Raw genomic sequence first — 15,189 nt, forward strand, 5'->3', positions numbered from 1 at the left:
TATTGCATGTTTGTATTTCCATGGTATCATGTACTAATCATGCATCTGGAGGAAACAGGCCCATTCAGTTTTTGTTCTTAATCTGATAAGTACAAAACAATAAAAAATACCAGCAAAATAATTTTTTTTCTGCATATAACCCCTCCCCCATTAGCTTAAAGTATGGAAGAAAAACAAAACGTTTTGGAAACTTTCAGACGCGGTAAAAATTGGGAACATTAAAAAAAAACCCCTTAACTTAATGTTTAAGCACAATTTTATGAGTTCCCATTGACCAAAAATACAGAGCGCTCACAAAGTTATTCACATGACACATTAAAACTCTGTCTACCTTTATGTTGTTGACTTTGTTGAGCAGGACAGACTTCAGCCACACCTTCAAATCTTCTGCCTGGGCTTTGTTCAGACTGTTGGCATCTATATACAACAAAAAAACACAGAAAAAACCAAAACAAACATAAACATTATAATTATGGTCTCCTTCTTCTTCAAGTGCCAGATATGAAGCAAACATTGGCCATCATGGTTGGCCGTTCATTTCTCAGTTCAGATGCTCTCACTGCTCCCCTCCCCCAACAAAGCAACCCAATGTTATTCTGGTTCTCTTCCTATCATTCATCTGTTTCAAGTTGTTCTTAGTCTATCCTTGCCTCTTTTGCCTTAAATTGTTTTATCGTTATTCTTTTCTTAATCTCTAAATGTCATAGGCCTTACAAAGGGCATTCCAAAAGTTTTTTACCTGATCATGAAGGAATAAAGGTAGAAAGCTGAAATTTGGTACTAAGCTTAGTCGCCTCCTAGAGTTATGCATGTTCTCCATCTGTGTATGACCTTGAAAAGACCTTGAGAATAGAGGACCCTCTCTATGTCAGAAAACCAGCCCTCTACCGCTTCTTTGACCTCATCATCACTTTTTTTACACCAAAATTTTACCACAGCATAGGATGGGCAATCACTTCCATATACGGCATGCGTCTCTGAAAAAATATCCTGTAGTTGCTTGCCTTGCAAGAACATACTTCATTACTGCCCTGCGCTCAATTTTCTCCCTTTTTATGTTGAAACAGGTGAACAACATACCCCCATTCACTTACAGTGCGTTGGTGGTAAAACCAGTAATCTGAAATTCCCCAAAATTTAAAAGCATTCTAGGAAGATGATTGTTGGCTTTCACCCCAAATTTCAGCTTTCTACTTTTATTCCTTCATGGTCAAGTAAAATCTTTTGGTATGCCCCTCGTATAGGTAAAAAAATTCTGTTGAGTAAGGGAATTTTGATAGTTTTCACAATGGATAATAAATCCATAAAAACATTTTAAAATAAAAATCCATATCAATAAAACAACAACACACACATAATAAAACTCATCACCATTTTCATCAACAGTGTCCGTGTCTTCCTTATCGTCATACAGCTCGTTCTCTATAGACTTAAGATTCTTGCGGTCAAACTGGCCCAGGTTCATGAGCACCAGCTCATCGTAGGGCTCGTACAGAAACAGGACTTCAATATCACGTTTCTTTAGAGCTTCAAAGTATGGGGATGTCTCGGCAAGCTGCCGGCTGGGAAAAACAAAAAGAAAAAGGGAAAATAATAACTTTGGTTTAATATGTGGCCCCAAGACAATTGCACTATGCGGATAATATTGTAGAAATACAATATAAACCAGTGAATTATGTGACTGAATGGTGTAGAAAGTGATGTAAAAAGTCTTACTAAAACGAAAAACTAAGTTAGTGGTGGTGAACTCTAAAAGATGACGATCTTAGTTCCTTAAAGCTGAAGAAATGAAATAATTTGTTAAAATAAGTATGTAATCTTTTATCTGAAATCAGTAGAAAACAGACACTTTCTAAATTTCGAATTCTCTTGTTTTAGGAATGACAATACAAGTACGATATACAGAATAACTGATTGGTTGTTTTCAAACCTTATCCTTATCTCAAGCAGGCAAAAAAAAAAAAGACTGCGTATAATGTGTGCGTGAGTGTGTGTGTGTGTTTGTGTCTGTGTGCATGCGTACAGGAATATTGTTCGTACATGCATTTATGTAAAGCGCCTAGAGTTGTGTTCACACGGAAGTGGGTGCAAAAGAAATGATCTTCATTATTATAATTATTATTATTCATCAAACTAATAAACTAAAATTAAGACAACATTCATACATTCTCATGGCCAGGACTGAAGTGAGATAAAGACTACGTCGAACTCACTCTACAATAATTCCATAATTATAATGCTCAATCAGGCCCGGCAGAGAACTGACTTTATGGTGCAAGGGACATAATAAGGTACAAACCTTGGCGCAGACAGAAAGTAGATAGTTCTCTCCCCTGCCTTCATTCTCTCGCCATACTCCTCCAGGCTTGTCAGTTCGCCTGAGTTCAGTTTGGAAGATTCGAACCGCAACAATTTTGCGATATCCTCCTGTAAAAAGATATACGGGATGACGGTCAAATGAAACATCTTCCATGATTCAATGACATGATATCCTCTTGTCGCTCACATAAAATAGAAAAGTGTTTGACAGAACTGGTTCACTGGTACCTTTTCAATCTTCATGGCATCTGCTCTTTTCATTGGATTTTCTTTCTAGATCTTAGAGACAAGGAGACAAGGAGCAGAAGATGAATCTAAAAATAGGAACTATATTCTTTGCTCTATGAAAAAGATCAGTTCTCTCCAATAGACAGAAATTTTGCTTTCTTTATCTTGCAACAACTCAATATAAAAAAATACATGCCATTCAAAATGAGAGGGAGCCCTTCTAACGCTAAACAGGTTTTGTACAAGCAGAACCTACAACACCCACCTACTTACAAAACATAGACATTGACAATAAGATAACGGGTAACAAAGCTAAACTATGAAATGAGGTATATCAGGAATAAAAGTCCCTTTCTTTTTCTAATGTCAAACCAAAAATTTCAAACTCACTGGAAAGTAGTTATCGTGTTTTATAACTATTGTGAAATTAACAGGACTTTGTTGTATAAGAGTGTAACAGAAACAGTTCTAGGAATTTGTTTGAAAATCCCACATAAACAAGCTTTCTTTTAAAAGTTTTGTTCTTCACTTCAGTTTGGTTGTGCCCTTATGAGCAGTCAACCAATGAATGCAACAGATTACCTCAAACACGAGTTTTTAAACAATTAACCTACTTTTGGAAGCAAAACATAATTTGCTAACGAACACAAGCGAAAAATACATACTCTTTGATCTTGCTCAGCAGTGGTAACAATTCCCTCTCTGAAGAACAGCCCATAGTCATCATAGAATTCCCTGTATGCCAAGGGGTTTTTCTTGGCTTGGTCCACAAAGAACTTCAATATTCTGTTGGTCAAGACTTGACGAAGCTTTCTGTCAAATAAAAGACCAAAGCAGAGTAAATTTTAAAAAAATGAAACAGATTCAGTTGTGGCATGTCTACAAGTTTTTTCTTTTCCAGATTAAAAAATTAAAATTTAAAAAAAGTTATAATTCTGCCTTCTGAAACTGTTAACAAGATTAAAAGATAGCACACTACCATGACTTTTAAAGGAACCTATAGATAACAAATAATATTTTCAGCTTCAAAAGACAAATCTTCAATGGTTGTGCAAGACATTTTCTCATTATTGTTCTTATCCCAATATGAAACTTGTAATAGTAAAAAAAAAACCAGTACGGTAAATAGCATAAAGCTTTTAAGGTCATGACTGTCTCACACACATCGATAAGTCTTAGCCATGGGTCTTTGATGACATTGGTGACATTTAAAAAATCTAAATACAGACAAAAAAATCAGTCCCAAAAAGTATAAATTGTCTTGATGCGAAACTTTCTTCAAACTTCGAATGAAAGTTAAAATTGAACTTATCAAGGACTCTTATTTCACAAAATATTCTGAGTACAGTCAACAAAAAGAAAATAAAAACATGGGGAAAAAGGGTTTTCTAGATAGCATGGTCCTCTGTTTTACATAGCATACTATTAAATTGTAAAAATATTGTATCAAATAACAACTAGCAAAGTTACTTGGAGGATACATCCAAAATCCATTTTGCCAACTGTTTGTGGGCTAAGGGACAAAACCCCCAGACCATTGAGGAATTGTACAGAAATTATTTACTCCTCATAAAGCCCCTTTAGCCATCTCATAGAGGCAACAGAAAAGCTTGGTATTCATTTCAAACACGCAAAGAATTGTTTCCAAGTTTGTGGTCACTGTTTGCCTTCAGATGGCCCCATGCTTTGTCAACAGTGTCAGTGATATCTGACCCCTGGCGCACCCACACGGTGACACACAGAGGGAAATGGCATGGTCATTCATCATAAGGCAATACAAGACCATGTCAAGACAGCAAAATAAGTGCTAAAAAGGGTTGGTGCTAAGACCCCAGCAATCTACTTTCTGAAAATTATTCCACTAAAGGTGGCTAAAGCTATGGTGCAGTGGTTTATCAGCTGGGCTAATAGTGTTCCTGTGTGCAAGCGCATGTGTATATGAGAGTACATGTATACTGTATGCAAGCTGTTCAACCGCTCTAAGCCCTGAGAGCAAAAATGCTCAAGAGAGAGCAAAAACTGTTTCATTCCATTAAAATGTGTATCCCTTGCATTGTGTTTCTATTCTCGCTTTTTTTTTTCACCATCTATATTTTGTGAGGCAGTGTGGTGAAATCAGGCGCTCGTCAAAATAACGAAATTGGAGAAACTGGCATTTTTATGGAAGATTGAAAATTTTGATCGAATTTTTATTTTTTGGCTCAACCCCTTTTATGTCCATACAAAACAGAATTCCACGTGAATTTTATTGAAAAACATTGATTTAAACACAAAATATGTCATTTTTTTGTTTTCAAGGAATTTTAAGCTTTAGGAGTCTCCAAACTTTGGCGGACACTTTTTATTAAATAAAAAAAAACAGTATAAAAAAACAACTAGCAAAGCTGCTCGGTGGATCTATCAAAAATCCGTTTTGCCAACTGCTTGTGGGCTAAGGGACAAAAAAAACAGACGATTGAGGAATTGTACAGAAATTCTTTACTCCTCATAAAGCCCCTTTAGTCCCCCTCATAGCGGCAACAGAAAAGCTTGGTATTCATTTCAAACGTGAAAAGAATTGTTTCCAAGTTTGTGGTCACGGTTTACCTTCAGATGGCCCCATGCTTTGTCAACAGTGTCAGTGACCTCTGACCCCTGGTGCACCCACACGGTGACACACAGAGGGAAATGGCATGGTCATTCATCATAAGGCAATACAAGACCATGTCAAGACAGCAAAATAAGTGCTAAAAAGGGTTGGTGCTAAGACCCAAGCAAACTACTTTCTGAAAATTATTCCACTAAGGGTGACTAAAGCTATGGGTTTATCTGTAGAGTTAATAGCGTTCCTGTGTGCAAGCGCATGTGTCTTTATATGAGAGTATATCGTATGCAAGTTGTTCAACTGTTTCAAGCCCAGAGAGCAAAAATGCTCAAAAGAGAGTAAAAACTGTTTCATTCCATTAAAATGTGTACCTCTCACATTGTGTATCTGTTCTTGCTTTTTTCAACAGTTAGATTTTCAATTTCAACCAAATATTTCTGGAACATATTATATTATATGCAACTGATACCACAGAAAAGAAATAGCGGTTTAAAAAAATTTCCCATAATTTTAAGTTTAGTAGCTGGCCAACGATATATTAAGTGAGTTGGAGTTGACCCAAGGCACAAGAAATTAATCAGTTTTGCTGACCCAAAAGTTCAAAGAAAGAAGCAAAAGATGTGAATGAAAATGAAAGAAAAGCTGTGGATGAGAATGGAATGAGACAAAAGCAAAAAAAAAAAAAATGAGAACAAGAAAGATGGAAAATATGAGAATGAGAAAGGAGAAGAAATTAATTTTAAAAAGGAGAAGAAATTAATAAAAAAAGGAGAAAATGTGAACGAGGAAGGCATCCCCTCCGACGGGCGCAACATTTTGAGAAGTTGTAAGAAGAGTGGAGGCTAGCCATTGTTCTCACCTGATCAGATTGCTGTCCTGCAGCAGCTCTCGGCTCAAGTTGAGGGGAATGTCCTCACTGTCCACCACACCTGGTGCACAAAAACAGGACAAGAAAAAAACAAAAAAACACAGTCTGTAAGATTTACACCTGTGAAAAATGTGGCAGTTACAGTCAAGCCTGCCCCAGATCAGCTGTCTTATAAAAAAAAAAACATAAATGCGAAATTAGGTCAATTAGCATTTTTATACAGGGGAGAAATTCCTTTTCATGGAGTGTCTTTTTATCTTAGTTTTACGGCTGTACAATTAAATTAAGGGAGTTTGGGGCTTTTGAAAATATGCATTGCGACCTAATTACATATCTATATAGTTATGACCAAAGAAATTTTAATAAATTGCTCCATAACTATTTACTGTAGACCTCAGCAAAGCAGACAAAAGTTACACCGTCCACTGAATATTGACAAGAAATAATCAGATCGACCAAATTATAGTTAAGTTGAAACATACACAAAAAAAAGTTAGTTTTTTCCCCTCTCTTGTAAAATTTCATTTTTGGCAAATACATTTTTCTATCATAAGACGGCAGAGGTGACCACCCATTGTGAGGAGAAAAGCTATCATCTTAGACAGGTGGTCTCTTTGGACAGTGTCATTATAATATAGCACAATTGTGAGGGGAAAGTGGGAAGTGATCATTTGTACGCATGGTTGCCTTGAACTGGTGGTCCTTAGAGCAGGTTTGTTTTTTATTTAGTAGAGGTTTTACGGCGCTCGCAACTGCATAAGGTCATATGAGCGCCAATGGGTGGATGTCAACAGAGAAGTCTTTACAGGAAATCGGGCTTACTCTGCTCACCTCTTAGAGCAGATTTGACTGTATTTTGACCAGTCACTACAAACGGAAAGCAATCAACAACAAAATCACCACAGCATTGTTATCAAAGTTTGTGGTCACAGCCTGCCCTCAGATGGCCCCATGCTTTGTCAACAATGTCAGTGACCTCTGACCCCTGGTGCACCCACATGGTGACACACAGAGGACACTGGCATGGTCATTCATCATAAGGCAATACAGGTGACTTTGCTTATTTAAGTAAAGAAAAACATATTGACCCAAAAACAGTAATTTAGTGCTGGAAAAAAGTAAGACAGATAGGCAAAACAATAGAGGGAAAGAAAAGAAATGAAGCCTACCAGTAGCGCCCTCCAACCACCCGCCAATTCAAGTAAACAGACCAGGGACATAATGAGACAATTTTTCATCAGCAGAGCTGGGAATTAAATTCATGCTCTTTAAAAGAAATCAGCACCAAGGACAAAAAGAAAACCTCTCTTTCTTAATTTATCTATCTCTTTATATCTTATATTATATGTGAGCACGCTTGGAGAAAGGTCCAAGTTTTCACTAGAGCTATTTTTGAGCTTGGAGGTAAAATGGAAAGAAAAGCATCATGTGGTAAAAAATGTCGTGCTTTAGAAGTATGCTTCGACATTCCTAAAATAATGCACTAAAAGGATTTTTCAAAATAAAAATAAAAAAGGGGCTGCAGGAAATAATAAAATCAGCATCTTTTGTTTCATGAGCATAAACATGCTGTTCCTCAGACCATCAATTTTTTCAGACCCATTGGGTTAACCAAAAAAACCCAACAATCCAGCTTACCTTTCATAAATCTCAACCACTTTGGGAGCACATGATTAGCCCTGGCCATGATGAGCACTTTGCGACTGTACAGGGCCACACCCACGTCCGTCTCCCGACTCATGTCAAACATTGCTGAAAGTCAAAATAGAACTTGTTAGAATAGATTTATACAAAAAGTACAATTTTCAACCAATCTCACAACTTGCAATTTTTCCTTGCCATAGGCATTACTGCAAAGAGATGGATACATTACCTGGCAACTCCCCAAAAAGTGATGAAATAGAGACAAGAATAGAAAATAACATGGGGTTCACATTGGTCAAATCTGATACTTGACCTTATCTCATATCATACTTTACTGATGAAAGAAAAAAGAGAGTAGCCATATATTGCAATTCTCACCCTCGTATTAATCAGGGTCAAAACAAGAGAAACATTGTTCTTGTGACAGCAATGATATGGTAATTCACATATTAACTTTACAAATCTCTTTGACTTTGAAGCAGCAAAATGCCCCCATTTTCCATTTGGCAGAGTTGAAGTTTAGAAAAGGCAATTTTGAAACAAACAAAACAACTTACTTGGCTTATATTCTGGCACATAAAACAAAGATCTGATATTGAGTGGCGCATCAGTCTTGTAGTGAAGGTGATATCTTGGCTTGTCGTACACATTGCCGATGTAGCGGTAAAACTCCTCGTGCATGTCCTCAGTGACATCCCTTGGCTCCATTGTCCACAAAGCCTAAGAAAAGACCAAAATAAGAACCCAATCAACTAAAAGAAACGCACATCGACAAAACATTGGTCATTTGAACAGTGTTTGGTACGATCTGGCCTAGTCTGAGATTATGTTAAAAGACAACATTTTTCAACGGAGTAATACACACATCCGAAAAGTTCTGAAAAAAACAGTCTGTGGTGAAATCGTTAGACTCTTTGCTATCAAATGCAGAAAACATGAGTCTGTACATATCTGCTAGGACTTAGAATTATCCTCCGTCTACACTGACCCTGACAGGAAGGGTTGAAGCAGCCCACCTCCTAAATGATCTAATCTGTATCGATGTTGGCGTAAAACATTTGCAACTATCATTATATATAGTGTTTTCCAAAGCTAACAAAATTACAGATGTGATGAAAAGAAAACTCCATCCCCATTTTTAGTGAGCAATTCTGTTAACGCAAAAATTAAGCCCTCATCTGATTTTATGTTGTAGCAAGCACAGTAAAACCCTTACCAAAACTTACCAATGCAACTATTTTAGCATGTTGCAAACGACCACAACCCAGAAAGCCTAAATGAATTTCTGTTCGCAGACGACCAATGTCTAATTCATCATGACCAACAAAGCCTCCGAAATCACACTACCGAACTCAACAACACCTGTGAGAAATTCAACATGAAAATAAGCACATCAAAAACAGAAGTTATGAAAGTGAGCCGAAACCATAGTCCCCTGAACATCCATGTCAATAGTAAACAACTGAAACAGGAGAAAGAGTTTAAATATCTTGGCAGCACTTTTTCTGAAAACGTGTCCACAGACAGAGAAATAGAAATGCGAACTCAAAAAGCCAACGCTGTCACCTACCAGCTCGCACCCCTTCTATCTCATCCAAACATCTCCATGGACACAAAGAGACAGCTTATCACCTCAATATTCATACCAACATTATGTTATCAGTGCCAGACCTGGACCTTAAGCAAAACCCATGAAAGCAAAATCACTGCATGCGAAATGAAATGTCTCCGCAAAACCCTTAACATCACAAGACGAGACAGGCAGAGAAATGAAGAAGTAAGAGCAGCTATCAGCACTGAGTCCTGCCTGCGTTACATAGAAAGACAGAGGATAAAATGGTTTGGCCACCTGTTACGCATGTCACCTGACCAGCCAGCCTTGGGAGCCTACAACACCAAGCACTCAGGCTATAAAGGAAGAGGAAGGCCACGCAAAAGGTGGATCGAGGGTGTCAAGGAAACCCTATGAAAACATAACATCACAACTGAAAGAGCTGCGGAGCTGGCCTACCATAGAAAACTGCATCTCCCCTCGACGCTTAACAGCAACAGAGGATGAAAAGGTAAAGTAAGTAAAGTAGTAAGTAGCAAGATCAGAAAGCATAAAATATCTTTCATCGCTTCCAGCTGAATATTTAACAGAAAGCACAAGATGGCCGATATGATCTTGGTTCAAAAGAATCAAGAGATCAAGAACCTCACTATTTCCTTGATTTTTTCCAAGACGTTGCGGTTTAGTTATATAATCCATGTCACATTGCTTTTCATTTACTTTGTCAAAAACAGACATGGACAATAGAAAAATAAAAGAAAGGAAAGGGTAAACCAACCACATCTTTGAGTTTATCAACCATGTGCCGTCTGTAATAAACCACTCAGCATAAATAGACAGACAAGGAAGCTTCATATTGGTAGTAAAAAGAAAACCCAATAAAAACCAAACTGCACACGATGGACTCATAAGCAGACAGAAATATTTTTTTGAAATTAAAACATTAGAGATACAAACCTGAACAATGTTTGCTCTTTTCCCATTGAGATAGATTGGAACTCCAACAAAATTGCTGTACTTCTTGACAACCTCTGCAACAAAAATCAAAGGACAATTTTTACCAATTTTCTGAAAAGCCACAAGTACAGCTCACAAATGACTATAGCGTAGATATTAAATTCATTCGAAGAAATAAAAAAGTCAAAAGAAAAGAAACAGGGAAAGGGGATCACAAAACAGCTCACAAGCAATATACTAATGAGTTCCTATACCTGTAAATCTCAATATCAGTAATTCTACTGACACTTTAAATATACATCTTAAACAATACGAGATAGGAGAGATTCTCATCAATCTATTCAGAGTAATGAGTTGAAATACTTCAGAAAGAAGGTTCATAAGGTACTGCTACAATTAAAAAAAGAAACCAAAGAAAGTATATCAATTACTGTGTGGCTGTATGGGTCGGTAACACAAGACATCAAGATAAAGTAAAACTGAATCAATAAATGAGGAGAGCTTGCAAAATACCAACAACTACATTCTTTTATTTCGATGAATTATACTATAAAATTACTTTCACTAAAAAAATTCATTTCATCTTTTTGGACAACCAAAACCCTTTGTTTTCTCAAATTAATACATCAATAAAAAGTAACAGACCTATGGTTCAGCCATGTAACAAAGAAAGAGGAAGAAAGTCATTTTACTATCATTCATTAAACTCATACCATCTTAATCATCTTGCAATATATCAGAATTTCTACGACTTTTTAAGCATTTAGCTTCAGAATACCATCAAAATATTATCAAATACTGATTATGTACCTAGTTTCAACATTATTATTATCATTTTGTGTTCATTTGTATCATATGTGTGTGACTAAGGATTTGTTTTTGAGTGTTAGCATATCATATATTATGTGTGTATGTGGAAGAGAGGGTGTGAGAGAGAGAGAGAGAGAGAGAGAGAGAGAGAGAGAGAGAGAGAGAGAGAGAGAGAGTGTGTGTGTGTGTGTGTGTGTGTGTGTGTGTGTGTGTGTGTGTGTGTGTGTGTGTGTGCGTGTGTGTGTGTTGAAACATCAAACCAATGTGCTAGCAGTAAGCAACTGGACAGCAAAGATTTATCTGATCTTATTTCTGGTACCTGTTATGATATCCTCTTTGGCATAATCATAGCAGTCTCCTTTCAGATGAACCACAATCTTGGTCCCTCTTTGTACACCCTCGGCCTCAGAAATGTCATACTTCCCAGATCTAGCAATACAGATGAGCAAAGATAGAATAAGTTGAAAAGAAAATCACAGAGCATCCAATACACTTGTGTATCTGACGATTGGATTGCAATAAAATTTCATTGCATTGTCATCATCTATGGGTTCTTAGGACAAGTTTAATAACTAATTGTACAGTAGTATCGCAATCTAATCTATGATATAATGAAGAAGAGACAAGCATTCAGGAGCAGTTGATCATTCAGTCCAACTATGATCTTACAGTATTATGCATGATGCAGCTTTGTCTGGGCAGTAGACATAGAGGAAGTAGTTTTCCAAAGCAATAATAGCAACAATTTGAGTAGAGTTGTGTGTTCGTTTTAAAATAACGTATAACTCTTTATCTGCGAGGGGGGTAAAGTAAACCTACCACTTTCATCCCTTCTAATCTTGACAACCTTGATATGTTCCAATGGAGAGACACCGTCTTTACGTTTTGAATCAAAGAAGGTGACAGGGTGTGTACCTACTATCCTTTCATACTTAAGAGACAAAATAGACAGATAAGTCCCCCCCCCCCTCCTTTCCCATCACTAGACTGGACAATATGATACTTTTCTGGAAGTCAATTCAGCATTCTGAGACCTGAATCACATGTCGTGCACTCACCCATCTGATGACCACTTGTAAGCAGTAGATCCCGGCTGGTAGGACTTTGTGTACACATCAACCTTGTCGCCCACCATGAAAGTGGAGTAGAAACCAACGCCAAACTGACCAATCAGAGAACTCCTGACGTCTCCTTTCGACTTGTCTGCCAGCTCTTCCAAAAATGCCTGAAACAGAAAGATGTAAGACAATACTCTAACAAATCTGATGTCGGGCAAAGGAAAAGGGCAACATTTTGTTTCGTTTGTTTAGTAGAGTGTTTTACGGCGCTCGCAACTGCATAAGGTCATATGACCGCGCGGGACACACCTAATACTTTTTCGTTGGTAGGAAATTTTTGAATTTTGCCCAGGTGGCGGCCGAAGCCTACTCTTATCGATTTTAGACCACCAAGGGATCTTTAACGTGCGTAACTTGCACACGGGCCCTCCGAGATTTTTCGCCCTTGTCCGAGAAGGCTAGGTGTAGATCTTTCCTACCAGAAGATCAGGGGTGTGGCAGAAAGACAGCAGTTAGGAGGAGCCAAGGAGTAGCAGTAGAAAGGCTGCAGAAAGAGTCAGGAGCCCAGAGGAGGGGGCAAAGGAGGTGAGGGGGTGGGGGCAGAAAGTGGAAATGAAAGCAGACAACATTGTTAGAGATCAGGAAAGGAAGTGAAAGGAGACAATTTTAGAGAAGAAATTTTTTTGGTCGCTACCCGGAATCGAACCCGGGACCTTTGAATGAGAGGCCAACACCTTAACCTCTAGGCCACGAGAGCCCCCCGGGCAACATCTGGGATTTAAAAACCATGAGAGGCGTTTTGTCACAAACAAAAAGAACAGTGACTCAACACGAGCCGTATACATAGATGTTTCCTCTAAATGCAAAAGAAATGAATTATAATAGTACTCTATCCAAACAAAGTAGCCAAATCTTCTCTTAATGGCCACTCCCACTCCCCCCTAGTGTTTTTTCTATCTTGTAATGACTGTCCAAGATATCCACCTGTCTAGTACAATTACTTTTCTTCTCAACAATGGGTGACCATCTTTGACAATTTTTGTCAGCAGTTAAAAAAGTGAAGTGATAGTCTCAGTCTTCTTAACACTTTGCAGCCTCATCTCACCATTCAGCGATGATTACCATCTAGCTTCTTTGGATTTTCCCCAAATGCCTTTGCCTTTGATGGCAAGAGTTTTCACTATATAAGCCTTGAGATGGCAAAGTGTAAAAGATATGTTTTTCCGGAGTAAGTGGAATGGTAACAATGATATGACAGAAGTAAATGCTACAATTTCAGTAGTATTGTTTGTTAATGTATAACTTTATCTCTGAAGGGGGTAAACCAACTAAGCGATGCTCTTTTTTGGTACGAAATCTAAAAGTGACATATATGTCACTAAATTGGTCATTAAACCGAAACAAGTGAACCTATTTAAACAAATCTGATGTCGAAGTCGTCGTTAAGGAATGTGCTCGAACCCCTGCCAGCGGCTCATCAGTATAGCTGTTCCAAAAGCGAGCCGCTGGGAGTGGCTTGCCAGAGATAAGGAGATAATATATAAGTGGCAAGTGCTAAAATCACCATTTGTCTCAGATGACACAGCGTTGAGAGTGTCTTAACTCATTCACTATGGCAATCTGACGGATTGGCTCAGTATCTTCCTTGTCCCAATGACAAGCTGCATCATCTACTCAAATACATGACTAGAAATACTTGAGCTATTCCAGTCCAGACTCTCCAAATAAAGTATTAATCTTTTTTCAAATTTCCATTCTGATATATTATAATACTTTACACTTTGCGAAGAAAAAAAAAGGTAAATCAGTGGACAAAACTAAACGTACACTCAACAAGTGCCTGCTGGCAGAAGAAATCATATTCAGGAGGGTAGAAAATTATACGGCGAAGGTGCAAGTTAAAAATATTTATCTGACAAAGTAAAACATGGAAAAGAAAACAAAAAAGATAATGATTTGGCAAAACATTTCACCTTTGATCCAGATCTTGCTATTGTTCCCAGGTTCTCCAGCAACTCCTCTTTGGTGAGTCCAATTCCAGTATCCTGCAGAAAATCAGAACAAAAACTTATAGATTTGTTGAAGGAAAAAATTGAAAAAAATTAAAAATGAACAGATCAGAGCGAAAAAATACAGGCCTTCAACCCGTTGGACATCTTTTTGCAATCTCATTCTTAAAATCTGAAACATTCCCCATAAAATGGTAAGAGCATCATTTGCTTAGCTATAACAGTCTTTACTGCTCAATACAAAGCATCAGTTTGAACGGGAAGTACATCAGCTATCCAGTACAACTGTATATTTTTTTCTTTCGGTACAATTAGCCTTGACACTAATATTAAGCAACCCTCATCCTCAGAAGGCTGCAAAACTATCAAAGACATTTGTAAAGGAAAGAAAGGATAAATTAACAAAAGGAACACATAGAAAAAATATAGAACCCAACTGGACTACACTGCTTCTTAGCGTGAGAAATTCCATCTTGTCACAAAAACAACAGTAGTGAACATTCTGTGCACTTAGGCACACATACACAATTTCCCTCTCCCTAACAAATGCACAAGACAGAATTCAAGAAAATAATATAAGCAGGGCTGTCAGGTTTACAATAATTGACAATACAATTACCTGAATAGTAAATGTCTTTTTGTCATCATTGGTGGCAATATGAATCTCAAGGGGCACCTCCTTATCATCCACTTGGGCACCAGTTAACTCAAAGTACCTCAGTTTCTCCAAAGCATCACTTGAGTTGGATATCAACTCTCTGATGAATACCTGTAAATAAATACAACAAGAAAATGTCCCAATGTTGTTATTTTTTTTCCTTCCTTCTTTTTTCTAACAATAAAAATTTAGCTGAATATAGCAGCTAACAAGTCCAAAAGGAAGTTAGGAGGGATGAGAACATGGGGAGGGTAGACATTTCCAAGGACAGTCAACTCCTTCACTGCATAGCCTTAGACTGCTTCTGGCCCCTAGCAGAATTATCAAATACACTTGGCAGGGGAGCACTACACCCCTTCATATTATTCAAGTAAACAAGTCACAATAAAAGGGAGGAAAAAACCCTTAGCTCAATTCTGCAAATCCTGAGTCCTGTTCTCACTTAGCTGGCCATGGGATCATCCTCTGAGCTAAGCTATGGGGTCACCTGACCTACCACCAA

At 37.7% G+C, this 15,189-nt stretch overlaps 1 protein-coding gene across 1 annotated transcript in view; it reads right to left on the reverse strand.

The window, feature by feature from the left end:
* The window catches only part of LOC101861407 (heat shock protein 75 kDa, mitochondrial), a gene marked incomplete at both ends in the record, with an annotated part of 22,745 nt that overhangs the window by 3,477 nt on the left and 4,079 nt on the right, over positions 1-15,189 (reverse strand). The window contains 12 exon segments of the mRNA XM_013090008.1: positions 332-417; positions 1,372-1,562; positions 2,300-2,427; positions 3,213-3,360; positions 5,991-6,060; positions 7,638-7,751; positions 8,201-8,363; positions 10,153-10,226; positions 11,282-11,391; positions 12,021-12,187; positions 13,994-14,065; positions 14,649-14,798. Coding sequence (XP_012945462.1) covers positions 332-417; positions 1,372-1,562; positions 2,300-2,427; positions 3,213-3,360; positions 5,991-6,060; positions 7,638-7,751; positions 8,201-8,363; positions 10,153-10,226; positions 11,282-11,391; positions 12,021-12,187; positions 13,994-14,065; positions 14,649-14,798 — 1,473 coding nt within the window.

The sequence above is a fragment of the Aplysia californica genome, unplaced genomic scaffold (genome assembly GCF_000002075.1).
Source record: "Aplysia californica isolate F4 #8 unplaced genomic scaffold, AplCal3.0 scaffold01105, whole genome shotgun sequence".
Lineage (NCBI taxonomy): Eukaryota > Metazoa > Mollusca > Gastropoda > Aplysiida > Aplysiidae > Aplysia > Aplysia californica.